At 36.7% G+C, this 15,269-nt stretch overlaps 1 protein-coding gene across 2 annotated transcripts in view; it reads left to right on the forward strand.

Annotated features, from left to right (window-relative positions):
* Positions 1 to 13,268, forward strand: part of osbpl2b (oxysterol binding protein-like 2b) — a 31,935-nt gene extending 18,667 nt beyond the window's left edge. For both annotated transcript variants that reach the window (XM_048177634.1, XM_048177635.1), the window contains exons 8-14: positions 888 to 995; positions 1,091 to 1,180; positions 4,787 to 4,916; positions 7,889 to 8,011; positions 10,901 to 11,024; positions 11,124 to 11,214; positions 11,301 to 13,268. In XM_048177634.1, coding sequence (XP_048033591.1) covers positions 888 to 995; positions 1,091 to 1,180; positions 4,787 to 4,916; positions 7,889 to 8,011; positions 10,901 to 11,024; positions 11,124 to 11,214; positions 11,301 to 11,403 — 769 coding nt within the window. In that variant the 3' untranslated portion in view covers positions 11,404 to 13,268. The remainder of the gene's footprint in view (positions 1 to 887; positions 996 to 1,090; positions 1,181 to 4,786; positions 4,917 to 7,888; positions 8,012 to 10,900; positions 11,025 to 11,123; positions 11,215 to 11,300) is intronic.
* Positions 13,269 to 15,269: the final 2,001 nt, after the last annotated feature.

Here is a 15,269-nt window from a genome sequence, read left to right on the forward strand (position 1 = left end):
CAGACTGTTATAAAAAGAAGAGGGGATGCCACACAGTGGTAAACATGGCCTTGTCCCAACTTTTTTGAGATGTGTTGATGCCATGCAATTAAAAATCAACTTATTTTTCCCTTAAAATGATACATTTTCTCAGTTTAAACATTTGATATGTCATCTATGTTGTATTCTGAATAAAATATTGAAATTTGAAACTTCCACATCATTGCATTCTTTTTTTATTCATATATATATATATATATATATATATATATATATATATAATGCCATTTTATCTTATTAACTATTATTAATATCTTATTAACTATATTAACTTTATTAATATCCGAAATATGTGAATTTGCACGTTCACTCTGCGCATTGCCAGTGAAAATCGCTTGGGTATGAACACAAAAACCGTCTCGAAAAATGCTGCCCATAAACATGTGCGATATTCGTCCTGGTGTGTACAGGCCTTTACATTGTATGATCACGCTATCATTCATTAAAGTGCTATTAAACCATTCAAGCGTGATAAGACACAAAAAAGAACTTATATATATATATATATATATATATATATATATATATATATATATATATATATATTTATTTATTTATTTATTTATTTACTTATTATATAATTAAATAAATATATTTATTTAAACATTTCTTCATATTAAGTTTTTTTTTTTTTTTTTTTTTTTTTTCTGTACATCAGCAAGCTTTTCAGCTACTTTTGAGTTCATGAATAGGTGTATTGATTGTGTAAGTGAGATTTTCCTTGGATGAGTCAGTGGCATCCTGGTCTGAGTTGAGAGCAAAGGGTTCTGGGGTTGCTCAGTAACAGCCTGCTCACATGCTTGTGTGTGTGTGTGTGTGTGTGTGTGTGTGTGTGTGTATCCTCACAGGCATAAAGAGGCATACACATGGACGAACCCTTTTTGCTGTGTACATAACGTAATTCTCGGAAAACTGTGGATTGAACAGTACGGCACTGTGGAAATCGTCAACCACAGGTAAAGCCAGACTGTTCAGTTTTTATGGCACATTTATTCTATTGTGAATTCACATGGATATGTTTGAATGATTAGTGTGATGTGTGATTGCTTAGTACTGGAGAGAAGTGCGTGCTGAACTTTAAACCCTGTGGGATGTTTGGAAAGGAGCTGCACAGAGTTGAAGGTTACATCCAGGATAAGAGGTGAGATCATGACTCTAACTTTTCACATTTTATTGGACTGTTTCTATAACCATGAACTGTTTAAATAACGTAAACCCTGTTTTTAAGAAAGACCCCATCCAACTAATGTAGCTATTGTGATTTAAATGTGCACTCAGCCAATATTTCAGTCAACACCTAGCAGCATGTATAAAGCATCACACAAAAGTGCAAACATTTTCAATTATCAATTCCATAGAAATGTGCAATCAGACACATATTTATTTATTCTGTGAGTGAGACTGTCCAATGAGAGGGGGGATACTTAAGGGGCGGTCCGCCGAGATCTTAATTTTCCCCAAGGGCCATTTTCCTGGTTGCGTTTGCACCGCCAGTAGGAACTCTGCCATAAACGTCATCATTTAAGAGCAGCTGTGATCGGAGCTGTGTTTTTGTTGTTTGCCGTGGGTTTTGTGATAAAAGAGATGGAATGTAGACATAAGTTATGCGATTGAAAGAGCAAAAAGCAGGGCTAGGAGATGAGATCTGCTATGACAACTTGCAGTGCCACATATCATCAAAGCTGAGAAAAGACACGCAGAAGACAAAGGTGATGCTGTTTATCGCTGTTTTCCATGCTCGTTGAATTAGTAAATATATGTAAACTGTGTGCCTTTTTAAAAATTCCGGGTCCCAGTGTTTTGCATGGTACACGTTCGGCCAATCAGCGAACACTTACGTCACTGGTAGTTCCTATTGCGCTGGGTTAGACCCAACTAATTTAGTTCCCCCAAAGGGTGTTCCTATAACTTAAATCATTCCCAGTTCCTGCGGTGCAAATACGCCACAAACAGGTACTTCCACCAGTAGTTATAGGAACTATGAAAACGTTCCTCTGGTGCGAAAGCCCCTTTTGAAATGCCATTCATCTGGTCAAATGAGGTGACCCGTTTCATGTTCAATTTTATTAGGCTCCTGACATGACTGGAGTCATATAAGTACTATCCATTTCTTAGTGTAAAATTGTTTTCAATGAGATAAGAAATGAAGATCCTTTAAGATGAAAAGCAGTTGGACACCTTTGATACCCATAGCATTTGGCAGTGAGTTAATAATTAAGGTTCGATTAAATATCGAGTTTGTTAGTCACTGTTGGTTGTGTAGGCGTTTATACTCCTCTGTATCAAGAACTTGATCACATGATTGGATCACTGTCCCATTGGTAGTCATCTCTTTGCATCTCTGCTCATTTGCATAATGTTCTCCTCAACTCGCCAATGTTAAATGATTCATTTCTGGTTAAAAAGTGTTACTTTTTTCCCTGTTGATGGAAATTGCTATGATTGAATGGCCATTTAGATGGCTGCTATAGACATTATTGACAGCAGCGTCATCTTTGATTTTTAACAATAATGAGAGCGAGGCTGTGGGTTGTACATCTCTTCAGTGGGTTGTACTATTGTTTAATGTGTGTTTGTTTGGATTGTTCTGCTGACAAAACACTGCAAAAATATCTTTCCAAGAAATTTCAGTTGACAAAGAACTCTAGACAACATGAGATGTGGAAAATGAGATCTAGGAGATTTGTACAGCATTTTATAGTGGATGCCATTAGCTGGGTTTCCATCCAAATGTGAAGCGGAGCTTTTCAAAGTTCGCAGAAAAAACAAACAAAACAAACAAATGCGAATTAAAGCTGCAAGCAGCATTTATCGGGGTTCAAGTATTTAAGGCCCTTTAAGCACATAAAAAGGTATTATATTTTATTTAGCAAGCATGTTAGGACTTAGATCATAGATGGAAAAGACCATTTACAGCCAATACAGGCAATTTAGTAATGAAAAATGTTTTTTTTTTTTTTTGACAGTTATAGCGCCACCTATCTCCACCACTTTCTTTGGTGTCCTCAGAGTGTGCCCATACATATGCGTGTTAATTTTGGTGAAAATATCTCATTTCGTTTTGAAGTTTTAGATACTTATAATTATGAGAGCCTAAAAAATGACCCATGAGTGTCATTGATTGCAACTTCGGGCGAAAAACCTAGGACTAGTTCGCAAAAGTAGGTTTTTCACATATTCGCGAATAATTAATGAACGATTTGATTGACAGCATTGGTTCTTGAGGCAAAGTTGTTCAGAATGAGGAGATCTATCAAATGATATGCATATTGTGTGGATCTGTGGAATACCACGTGATTACAGAGGCGTAAAACTTGTTAGCGCCAACTAGTGGCCGTTTTGTTTCAAAATTCTTACAGACTTTTACACGTGTACCGAGTTTGGTGCAAATATCTAATTTTGTTTTCGAGTTGTAGCCATTTTAGTAAAAGTGGCTCCTCATCATACGTTTGGTGCCCCTTAGTGACCATGAATCAAAATTTCAACTTGATAATTAATTATTGATATTCAGACTCCAGAGAACATTTCTGCACTGGTTTGGTTCCGATCGGGCGAAAAACCTAGGACTAGTTCACAAAAATAGGTTTTAGACAAAATTTAAAATGTTGGAAAATTTTTCCTAGCGGAAATTAAAATCGGAGATATACGTTTTGTCCATCTTGAGCCAATGATTTCAATGATATGAGACGCTTGATTCATTTTTGATCGCTGTAGTGCCACCTATTGGCCGATTTGGACAAGTCCAGGTATCTGAGTAGCGAGCAAGACTACTACCATCTGACAAAGTTTCAAGTCTCTCGGCCTTACAGTTTGGGCTGCACGATCAGTTTTAGGGAAGAAAAATGATAAAAATCCTTACAATTACAATAGGGTTTCAGCACTACATGCTTGAACCCCTAATTAGGTGTGTTTCCATCAAGTTGTTCGAGCGGATGATGGTGGTATTGGTAAGCTAGTAACCAGCAGTAAATAAAACACCATCAGCAAGTGTAAAAACTTTTTTGCGAATTAAGGGATTTTTTTTTTATTAAAATTTAGGCATTTCCATCACTTGTTTCTGATGCAATACTTCAAAATGCGCACAAAAACAGGGCGATGGAAACAGCTATTGAAAACACAGTAAGTCTATCCCTCACAGCCTCACTTTCATACCCGTCATGGCGCTGCTCAGAAAAACTATTCAGAGATACTTAGAAGGACGACAACAACATTGCTAGATGTAATGCACTTTTCTCATGATGTAAACCATTATCTGCTTCAGCACATCTTTAACTAAGGTAAAAATAACTGTTGTCTGTATGTCACGATCCTCAAAGCCTAGCCAGTATTCATTCTAACTTCAAATTACCAGAGATTATTATTAATAAACAATAAATATACATCATTATGGCATTATAATAAAAAACATTGTCTTTTAGACCACAAGTATATCAATAATAAAGTAAACAAAGCTGAATCAAAATGGGAATCTGACTCAAAATAGCTACAGGAAGTCTTTATTCCCACTTCCATTTACATCTAAAAACTTTACAAAGTGATGATCTGTCTGCTTACCAGTGAACAGATATTAGTAACATGTTACATAATGGCTTTGTGCAATGTTTAGCCTGCAAAACAAGCTAACACCTATCATGCCAACATCTCAATGGATTTAAGAAATGTCAAGATCAGCTTTATGGTCACAGTGCTACGTACCTCAGATTGGTAATGATTGCTGTTTTCTCCTCCACATGTTCTTTGCTCGCAGTAAGAAGAAGCGCTGTGTGATCTACGGGAAATGGACGGAGTGCATGTGGAGCGTCGACCCACAGGTGTACGAGGCCCATCGGAAGCTCGAGAAGAAAGGAACGACGGACACTAAAAAACAACAGAAACAGGTGTGAAAGATAATAGCAAAGAATATACACTAACAAGAAGCGACACTCAATAGAACGTTCCATTGAAACACCGATGCCCAGCAGCAGCCCTGCGTTTCCACCATTCTGGGGTGAAAGCGAGTCGCAGTCCACTAGTTTCTATGGCAATATCATACAATAACGTACATTAAAGCTGAAATCCAACCTGAATGATGACAACACAGAATAAAATACTATCACTAGTGATCATCACATCCTTTTTACAGTTTATTTGACACACTTTGTGTTTAAGTCTTCTTTTTTCACAAAACCTTTGCTCTCTAGAAACCCAGTCAGTTTGGGTTCAAATTCTTTAAAAGGCTTATAAACACTGAATTAATACCAACATATGAAATTAAATTAAGGACATGCATCTGAAAAATTGGGAATGTTGGACTATAAATATATGAATATAACAGCTTAATTTTGCAGTGTAATGTCCGTTAAAGCAAAAGTGTCCAAAAGTGTGAATTATGTGATAACAGACACAGCAATGCATCATGTATTATAAGAATCTGTATTCTGTATGTATGATTTGTACAGCATTTATAGTGGATGTCATTAGCTGGGTTTCCATCCAAATGTGAAGCGGAACTTTTCAAAGTTTGCAGAAAAAACAAACAAAAACAAATGCGAATTAAAGCTGCAAGCAGCATTTATCGGGGTTCAAGTATTTAAGGCCCTTTAAGCACATAAAAAGGTATTATATTTTATTTAGCAAGCATGTTAGGACTTAGATCATAGATGGAAAAGACCATTTACAGCCAATACAGGCAATTTAGTAGTTTTTTTTAAAGTTTTTTTTGACAGTTATAGCGCCACCTGTCTCCACCACTTTCTTTGGTGTCCTCAGTGTGCCCATACATATGCGTGTTAATTTTGGTGAAAATATCTCATTTCATTTTGAAGTTTTAGATACTTATAATTATGAGAGCCTAAAAAATGACCCATGAGTGTCATTGATTGCAACTTCGGGCGAAAAACCTAGGACTAGTTCGCAAAAGTAGGTTTTTCACGTATTTGCGAATAATTAATGAACGATTTGATTGACAGCATTGGTTCTTGAGGCAAAGTTGTTCAGAATGAGGAGATCTATCAAATGATATGCATATTGGTGGATCTGTGGAATACCACGTGATTACAGAGGCGTAAAACTTGTTAGCGCCAACTAGTGGGCGTTTTCTTTCAAAATTCTTACAGATCTTTACACGTGTACCGAGTTTGGTGCAAATATCTAATTTCATTCTCGAGTTGTAGCCATTTTAGTAAAAGTGGCTCCTCATCATACGTTTGGCGCCCCTTAGTGACCATGAATCAAAATTTCAACTTGATAATTATTGATATTCAGACTCCAGAGAACATTTCTGCACTGGTTCGGTTCCGATCGGGCGAAAAACTTAGGACTAGTTTGCAAAAGTAGGTTTTAGACAAGATCATTATGTTTGTAGCGTGATCCATTAAAACGTACAATATATATATTTAAATTCAGACCTAGATATTATTACTATTACTCCACTAGGTCTGAAATATATTGTTTGCTGCAAACATGATGATCTTAAATTAATTAATTATTAATTTACTATTAATAAACGTGTAAAGTTGCATAAAATGTAAATGCTCAATAAAGTAGGCTAACTACATTACCTCAGATGGATGAATGGTTGGATTCCACAACTGGTAAAATAAAACATATATAAGACAATACAACATTTACTGTAGGATCATACAATTTACTGGTGACTTAATTTAAAAAACTCTTCTATTGCGCTTCTGATTTCACAGTGAAATTCGCCTATTTTGGGTGCATAAGATGTGAAGGATTCAATGGTCCAGTTAGTATTTTCACCCCATAATGGCGGCCGCACTACCGGAGCGCCATCTAGTGGCTGTTACCCAAAAAGTATCAGAGTGTCGCCTCTTGGGTTCTAAGCTCTTTGATAATAGCAAGGCTTACAGTTGACCACTCATGCTGCTTTAACCCCTGATCGCTGTCTTATCTTTTATCATATCCTGTCTTTTTAAAACGGAAGCAGCTCTCCTCTGTGCTCATGTCAAGGTAACAGAGATGTAGACTAGCGTCATTAGGAGGTAGACGTGCATAATTATGCGAGGAGCCGTATCTGTAGTGATTCATGCACATGTAGACAATAATGGAGTGTTGTTTTAGGGTAACCGTTTGCATTGGTGTGTGTGTTTAAACATGTGCTAATGTGTGTACAGAAGAGCTGTGTAGGTGTAGAGAAGAGCAGGTGTGTTAAAATACTCATCATACCTCAGACCTTTGCCTCTGTTCAGGTTTTTGCTTATTTAAACATTTGTCCCATTACATGACGACACACCTAGTTTACAGCTATATTTGACAGACGTCTTTTTTTTCTTTTGAATGGATGTATACAGTGTGGCTTAAAGGGTTAGTTCACCCAAAAATAAAAATCGTCACAATCAGCCTCATCTCGTTCCAAACTTGTATGACTTTCTCTACTCTGTGGAACACAAAAGAAAATATTTTGAGATATGCATGTTTTTGTTGTTGTTGTTGTTTTGTCTATACAATGGAAGTCACTGGTCACCAACACTCTTTGGTTAACAACATTCTTCAAACTATCTTCTTTTGTGTTCTGCAGAAGAAAGTAAGTCATACAGGTTTGGAAAAAGGTGAGTTTAATAATGTTTAAAGACAACAACATGTGAAGCCAATGACATTTATTGTGAAGAAAGAAAGCCCAAGTTCCCTTTCACAAAAATAACTCTTGTTTTAAATGGTAAAACAATAGATATACCGGAGATGCAGCTTGGTTTGATATCTTGTCTAATGCAATGAAGTCTTAATAAAAAGTTTTGGGGTCCACTGTATGTTTATGCATTTCCTGTCTGTGGTGAATTAGTGTGAAAAATTAAAGCTTATTAGGGAAGGTTATTGTTTGAGGGATTAAAATATGTGTTTGCACCTACAGGAGGAGCCAGAGGCTGTCAACGAGGATGCCGATGAAATGCCTGATGTACAGGAGACTGTGGCAGTGATTCCTGGTAGCACATTATTATGGCGAATATCATCTAGGCCGCCTCATTCAGCAGAGGTACACGCTGTTATGCTCATGTACAGTCACCAGGGGCCATTTCAGAAAGGAGGTTCAACCAACTCTGAGTTGACTTAATGAGTTATCATAGGTGACAGCTGACAGAACAGTAAGTTATTGAACTAATATTCATTTTCATGGTATCCCACGGGCAGAAAAAAAAAGCCAAAATAATAATAATAATTTAAGTGCATTTTCTTATTTTGGGGTAAAAAGTACAGCAGCAGTTATTTACACTAAGTGGGAATAGCCTACTGTCTTAGTGATAGATGCCATTTACAGTAAGTGCAAATAGCTATAGGTGTTATTTACACTGAAAATAGTGATATATTCTATTTACCATGTAAAAGTAGTTTAATTAGATGCTATTTATACTTTATACTGGCAGATACATACTATTTGCAGCTCAGTATTGTGGTACATTAACAGGATGCAATAATAACAGAGTGTAAATGATCATATTTATTAAAATTATAAATACTTTTATCATTATTAAACACTTTAATTCCACTTTTTGAACATTTTCTTGATTTTTATTGAAAATAAATACCTTTCTGGTGTGAAAGTAATAGGAAAGGTGAGAAGGGTGAGCTCAGTAAGAGGCGGATTCGAACCGGGTTCAGTCACGTCACAAGCTAGTTCTACACGCCTTATATGTTACTGCCTACACAACTGACTGAAACTGTTGAATCACACGTGTCGTTTTTAACCTTGTGTGACATTGGTGGGCGGAGTTAGTGTGGATTTGCACTCAGTAATAGACACTCCGAATAACCTGTTTTCTATTTGCATTAAAGGATTGGTTCAGTTTCAAATGAAAATTAGCCCAAGCTTTACTCACCCTCAAGCCATCCTAGGTGTATATGACTTTATTCTTTCTGATGAACACAATCAGAGAAATATTAATAAATATCCTGACGCATCCGAGCTTTATAATGGCAGTGAACGGGATCAGTGAGTATGAGCTGAAGAAAGTGTATCCATCCATCATAAATATGTACTCCACATGGCTCCAGGGGGTTAATAAATGCCTTCTGAAATGAAGCGAAGTGATGAGATATATTATTATTATTATTATTAATTATATTATATTGTTACATAACTACCCATCTAGGGGTGGGGAGCCAGTAACAAAATAAGATGATAAATAAAAATAACTAAGAAAGTAAGTCTTGGAGAGAGAACCAGGGCAATCCAACCTCCCGTCCCAGAATCAACACAAACACCAATTCAAATTAGGGTTTCATTTAATTGAAAGGACCTCAAAATGTCAACAAAGGTATTGGGAACAAAACTTCAGGGGAGGGCTAGGCCAACATAACAAACAAAACCCAAACTAACTAACCCCAATAATTTTCTAACTTACCTGGACAAAGATAACCCACAAATAAAATAAATAAAACTTCCCTCTCTCCCTACCTGGCCATAACCAAGAGAAAAAGATAGAAGTTCAAACAAAAATGGCACCCTCCCCCTACATTCCCTTAAAGCAAAAAGAACATAAGCGGTTAACAAACACAGGCAACGTAAAACAAACAAAAATCAAAGAATAATAAACAACGTCAATTCTCTGTCTGTTAAAGAGCACACCTGAGTTGTACTACTGAGTTCACTCACTCGTATACAATATATAAGAAATACAACAACAAGTGAGTCTGGGCCACGGGAGGAAGTGTGAAAGGAAGTCTCTCTCTCTCTTCTCCACCATTCCACCACGTCTTATATTCTCACTCCTTCTCGTCAACATCCAGTCACCCACAACCGGATTGAACCCATCTGATTGGAACACCTGTCTCATAACGAGAGAGAAAGAGAAAAGGAGAGATAGAAAACGCAAACAACCAAATCCAACACACAAACACCCATTATAAACACACTGAATACGTCTAACAATATTTTATTTTTATTTTCCACACTGGCAGATCATTTTACTTAAGTTAAAAGCACTTAATTAAATGCATATTGATTTTAAGAATTTTTAGATATTTGTACTTGAAATAAGACAAAAATACTCAGCATTTTTGTAGCATGAATGAATGAAGTATTTAAACATTGCTTACGCGGCAGGAGACCGAAAGAAACTCTGGGTTTACCGAAGAAAAGGTTAGGTTCGCAGAGTAAGTTACCATGGTAACCTGACACTGAGTATAAGTTACCTCTCTTTCAGAAACAGGCTTGACTTGCCTTCTTTCTCATGTTTGATAATTCCTCCCATTCTGAAATGGAAAACCCAGAGTTTCCCTCATTTCAGGGTTATCATACTCAGATTTTTTTACTGAACCTCCTTTCTGAAATGGGCCCATGAAGGTACACTTAAAAAACAAAACAAAACAAAAAAAAACACCAATTGATGACTTCTTAAAGGTGAACTACACTACTGTTCTAAAGTTTGGGGTCTGTAGGATTTTTTTAATGTTCTTTATTTGATCAAAATACAGTAAAAACAGTAATATTGCAAAATATTATTACAATTATTAAAAATTTGTATTTATTCCTGTGATCAAAGCTGAATTGTCAGCATCATTACTCCAGTCTTCAGTGTCACATGATCCTTCAGAAATCATTCTGATATGATGATTTGACTGCTGAAGAAACATTTCTTACTATTATCAATGTTGAAAACTGCTTAATATTTGTGTGAAAACACGATACCTTCTTTCAGGTTTTTTTTTTTGATGAATAGAAAGTTAAAAACAGGATTTATTTAAAATGTAACACTTTTGTAACATTATAAATGTCTTACTGTCACTTTTGATTAATGCTTCCATGCTGAATTAAAGTAATTTTTTGTAATAAAACAAAACAAACGGACCCCAAATTTTCAAACAATAATATAGTCCCATTTCAATGGTGGTTTACTTGATTTTAAACCCCTCTGTTCACTTCTAGATGTATAACTTCACTAATTTCGCCATGGCGCTGAATGAGTTGGAGCCTGGCATGGAAGGACTGCTGGCACCAACAGACTGCCGCCTACGGCCTGATATCAGAGCCATGGAGAATGGCAACATGGGTAATGAAGTCATTTTTTTTTTTTTTTTCTCCAAAACAGCCCTACAGCGCCCCCTGCTGTTCAAAGACCAACATAAAGCTTTTTTATGTGTTTGTGCAGATGAAGCCAGCATAGAAAAGGAGAGACTGGAAGAGAAACAGAGAGCAGCTCGTAAGGAGCGGGCCAAAGATGGTGAAGAGTGGTCCACGAGGTTAGTACCACTGGTTTTTATATATATATATATATATATGTGTGTGATTTACACGTGCCATATTTTAACCTCTCTGACTGTTTTAGGTGGTTTCAGTCAGGCGCAAACCCGTACACAGGATCACAGGACTGGCTGTACACTGGCGGCTACTTTGATAGGAAATACACAGACTGTCCTGATATCTACTGATGAGGAGGTGCAAGTTCAAAGGGCAGAGGTTTCCTTCCTCACAATGCACCATATTGTACCCAACCGAAAACAATAGCGCTTATGCTCTCATTAATATTGTGCAGCCACCATCTTCAGCACTTACGTTTATGATCGTGCTTATTGAACTGCCCTTTGGAAGCATCTTCTCTCACATCCCATCAACCCTGTAGGTTTTATCAATGGAGGAGAGCGTCGAAACAGCGGTAGGAGAACGTTCAAGCCTCTCATCAGAGCTCCGGCTAGTGATGCTGGAGCTCAGTGTAGATGTAGTTATATCACATGAGGTCACCGATAAAATGTTGCTTTGGCCGTTTTCCATGTACAGTAGCCGTTTAACATATGAAACTAATTCCAGATGTTTTGTGTTGGGCTAGCACTGAGCCACCTAAGACCTCTGATCCAGCTGTATGTAGAGCGTCATCAAGCATTAATTAAAAATTACGACAGTTATAATGTTTAGTGAATGATGATGATGATGATGAATGTTAATAATGAGCTCCGTTTGGGTGTGTGCGCGCTTGTGCTAATGTAAAAAGCCATCGATTTTCTTTTAATTGGTACAATATTTTCGTTTTCAGATTAAACTTTACGCAAAATATCCTCATTATGGTGAAGCGTTTTAAAGCTCTTTTTCTTTCTTTTTTTTTTCACTTTGTGGTTCCTGCAGAGACTCATGGGATGTAAAATAGGCTGATTGTACTGACTTAAATGTGTTTAATAAGTTAAAACAAGCTCTGTTGACATTGTAAATGCACATTTTCATATTCCACAGTTTTTATAAGGTATCGTTGTCACACTAAATTGTTCCTCAAGCACTATCCGTTGAATTTGTTTTATGAAAAGTAGGGTGTCATGGGTTGTTATATCCATCAGCATTTGCATCTGTTATCGCAGCTCTCAAACATAGACATGTACACTGTGTATTTGAGAAACGGACTAAATCTATGCAACCCATCAAACTGCTCAAACACCCCATAATATTTCAGTCTTGATGAACGTATGGAATGGCAGCTTATGTAAGTGTAAATATAACAAGCATTTCATTTGAGAGGATATTTCCTGTCTATGGATGCCATGGAAAGTATTTTACGATCTAATCATACTCAGACCACAAAAGCGATTCCTTTCATTTAGAGACGATCTGAAGTCAGATGAGCGGGTTTGAAGCACAGTGATGCAACAGTTGCTGCTCTTCTCAAGTACATAAACACGTTTTCTTTCCCACAGTGCCTGACTTTGAATACATCTTAACCTTGAGCTGTTTGTTTCCCACTAGAGGGTGTTTTAAGATTTATGTTTTGATTTTCTAACCACCTTTCCCCTCGTCTAAGTACTATACATCAACAGGAATGTCAAAATGTGGTAGTCACCATTAGTTAGATACACACGTGACATTCAGTACACTACTTGTTTTGCATCCTTTATTGTTATCTGTTCCCTCATTAAATGTACATTTGATCTTCTTTTGAAAACTAGCGTTATGAAACTAATATTCCACAATTAAAGTATAGATTTTATTTTTATGCGGCTTTGTGTGAGTTCGTTCCTCTTCACTGTATGTCGTATTTTCAATGTACGAATGTCTGTATGTTCTGAGATGTTGCACATAGATTTCTAGCAATCGTAAGAACATAGCTCTTATTTTGTGCAATGATTTATTTTTATAGTATTTAATTTTTTGTTAAAAGGTATTTTACTGTGAGATGAGGTTTATACTTCATTTTTGAACAGTTTGCTTTAGAAATAAAGGGGATGTCATTATGGTGAGAACAAATTCTACTAACTGAAATTTTAGTTTGAACATGTTGATTCTTTTGGAATAATAAAATGACACTGATAAAACATCTCTCTGTTTCATTCCTTTTTGAAGGCTGGAAATACTGCCTGGGCATTAATATAGTGCTGTGTTTTTGTTGTTTCAATTATTCTATATTTTGCTACGGCAGGATTGTCAACTTTGGTTTAGGTGTTGTGCCGAATTTCGACCCCCTGCCAGATTATAACCCCCCTAATATTGGTAGGTTTAGGATTAGGGGTGGGGTTAAGATTAGGCAATCTTCAACGAGGGGGGTAATAATTTGGCAGGGGGTCAAAATTCGGCACAACACCGGTCTGGAGTGAGAAATTGATGGCACGGACTGAATGAATCACATGCCCCTATTTGAGGTTTTATGGATTCAACGATTCATTTTTAGTAGGGGTGACAAAAAATAAAATTTCAATATATTTTTCGATGGCAATATTTTGCGGATTGTGTTTTTGGCTGGTTTTGGCCCAGTCTAAAACTGCCAGGAGGTGGCAGCCCAACCCTCTCTTAATGAGTGATTCCTTGAATCATTCATTTAAATGATTCATTCAAAATTGTTGATTTGTTTAGAAGTTCTGCTCCAGCTTTGTTTAGAACTATTTTCATTGTTGACAATATTGTGTCCAAAATGTAACTAACTCAATATTAACTTCTTGTTTTGAGCTGTTATAAAAAAAAAATAAAATAAAAAAAAATCAGTATCACATTTGTGAATACTAATGTTGTTCTAGAGGGCCTTTTCTAGCTGCACAGCAAAATCCCCAGAGTTAAATCAACTCTGCTCAGAGTACATATGGTCCCTCTCTATATAGTGTTAAAGCAACACTGAAGCAGAGTTAAAGTTAATGAGATATTTAAGTGATTAAGTTATGATTGAGCAGTAGTGATGAACACCTGCTGTTAACAAGCAGAATCACTGAAGAGAAACAAAAGAACTACAAATGACTTCCAGCCACAGCCAGATGAAATCAACTTAAGATAAAAGACATTAAATCTCTCAAGATCTGATTGAACAACTCCACAAACAGCATATTATCTCATTAACTTTAACTCTCAGTGTTGTTTTAACTCTATGTAGAGAGGGACCATGTGCTCTCTGAGCAGAGTTGATTTAAAGGGTCATGAAACCCCAAAACACTTTTTTTGAGATGTAAACAGATATGTATAGGCCGCACATCATTGAAAACACTAAAGGTACTCATTAATGTTATTCATAAATGAAAAATTGTTATTTTTGCATTTTTCAGAGCGATTTCTGTCTTCCTGTTTGAAAAGCTGAGTCGGAGCAACGTCACAAAATCTGACGTCATTGTGTACTTTCGAACATGCTGACGTAGATTCTCGACATATATATTCATGACATAAAGCTCATTCAATCCAATCACTGCGCTGTAGTATGCATAAGATTATAATTGCGGTATTATGCATGAGGAAGTATCACTTCTCTCGCCTCGATCTCTTGTCGTTCAGAGACATATCGTTGGTGTTCGTTTCCTCAGTGCTACAACACAATGAGTTTTCCTGCGACGCGACCAGAGCAGAGGTTTGTGTGCATGTGGATTGTTTTGCTGTGATCTACCAGCACAAATGGAAAATATGTTTACATGAGATCGCATTACAGCAGAGAATTCAAATGTCACAAAAGTGCGGCTCATTCACCTCTGCCTGCTCTAGCTGCGTTCAAACACACGAGCCGTGTGTATGTTTCCCTCAGCACAGCAGCACATGAGTGTTGTTTTGTTTTTTGCCCACAATGCGGTCAGAACTGGAGTTTGAATACGAACACATGAAAAATACGATTGTTATTATGATATAGACGTGGAGCGCACATATGATTGGTTTCAGTGCGGAGCTCCACGATGAGTTTAATAACACTAGCCACGTGGCTCATACAGAATAAAGTATCAGTGTTTAAAGTTTTTATTTCACACATTCTCCTGCACCAAACATTAACCAGCACGGTGTAGTTTTGCACACATATTTCATCAAGTCTTCTTCAAATGAATTATATGTGCAAACTGGACACTGATACAGTGGT

Source organism: Megalobrama amblycephala, linkage group LG24, assembly GCF_018812025.1.
Source record: "Megalobrama amblycephala isolate DHTTF-2021 linkage group LG24, ASM1881202v1, whole genome shotgun sequence".
Classification (NCBI taxonomy): Eukaryota; Metazoa; Chordata; class Actinopteri; order Cypriniformes; family Xenocyprididae; genus Megalobrama; species Megalobrama amblycephala.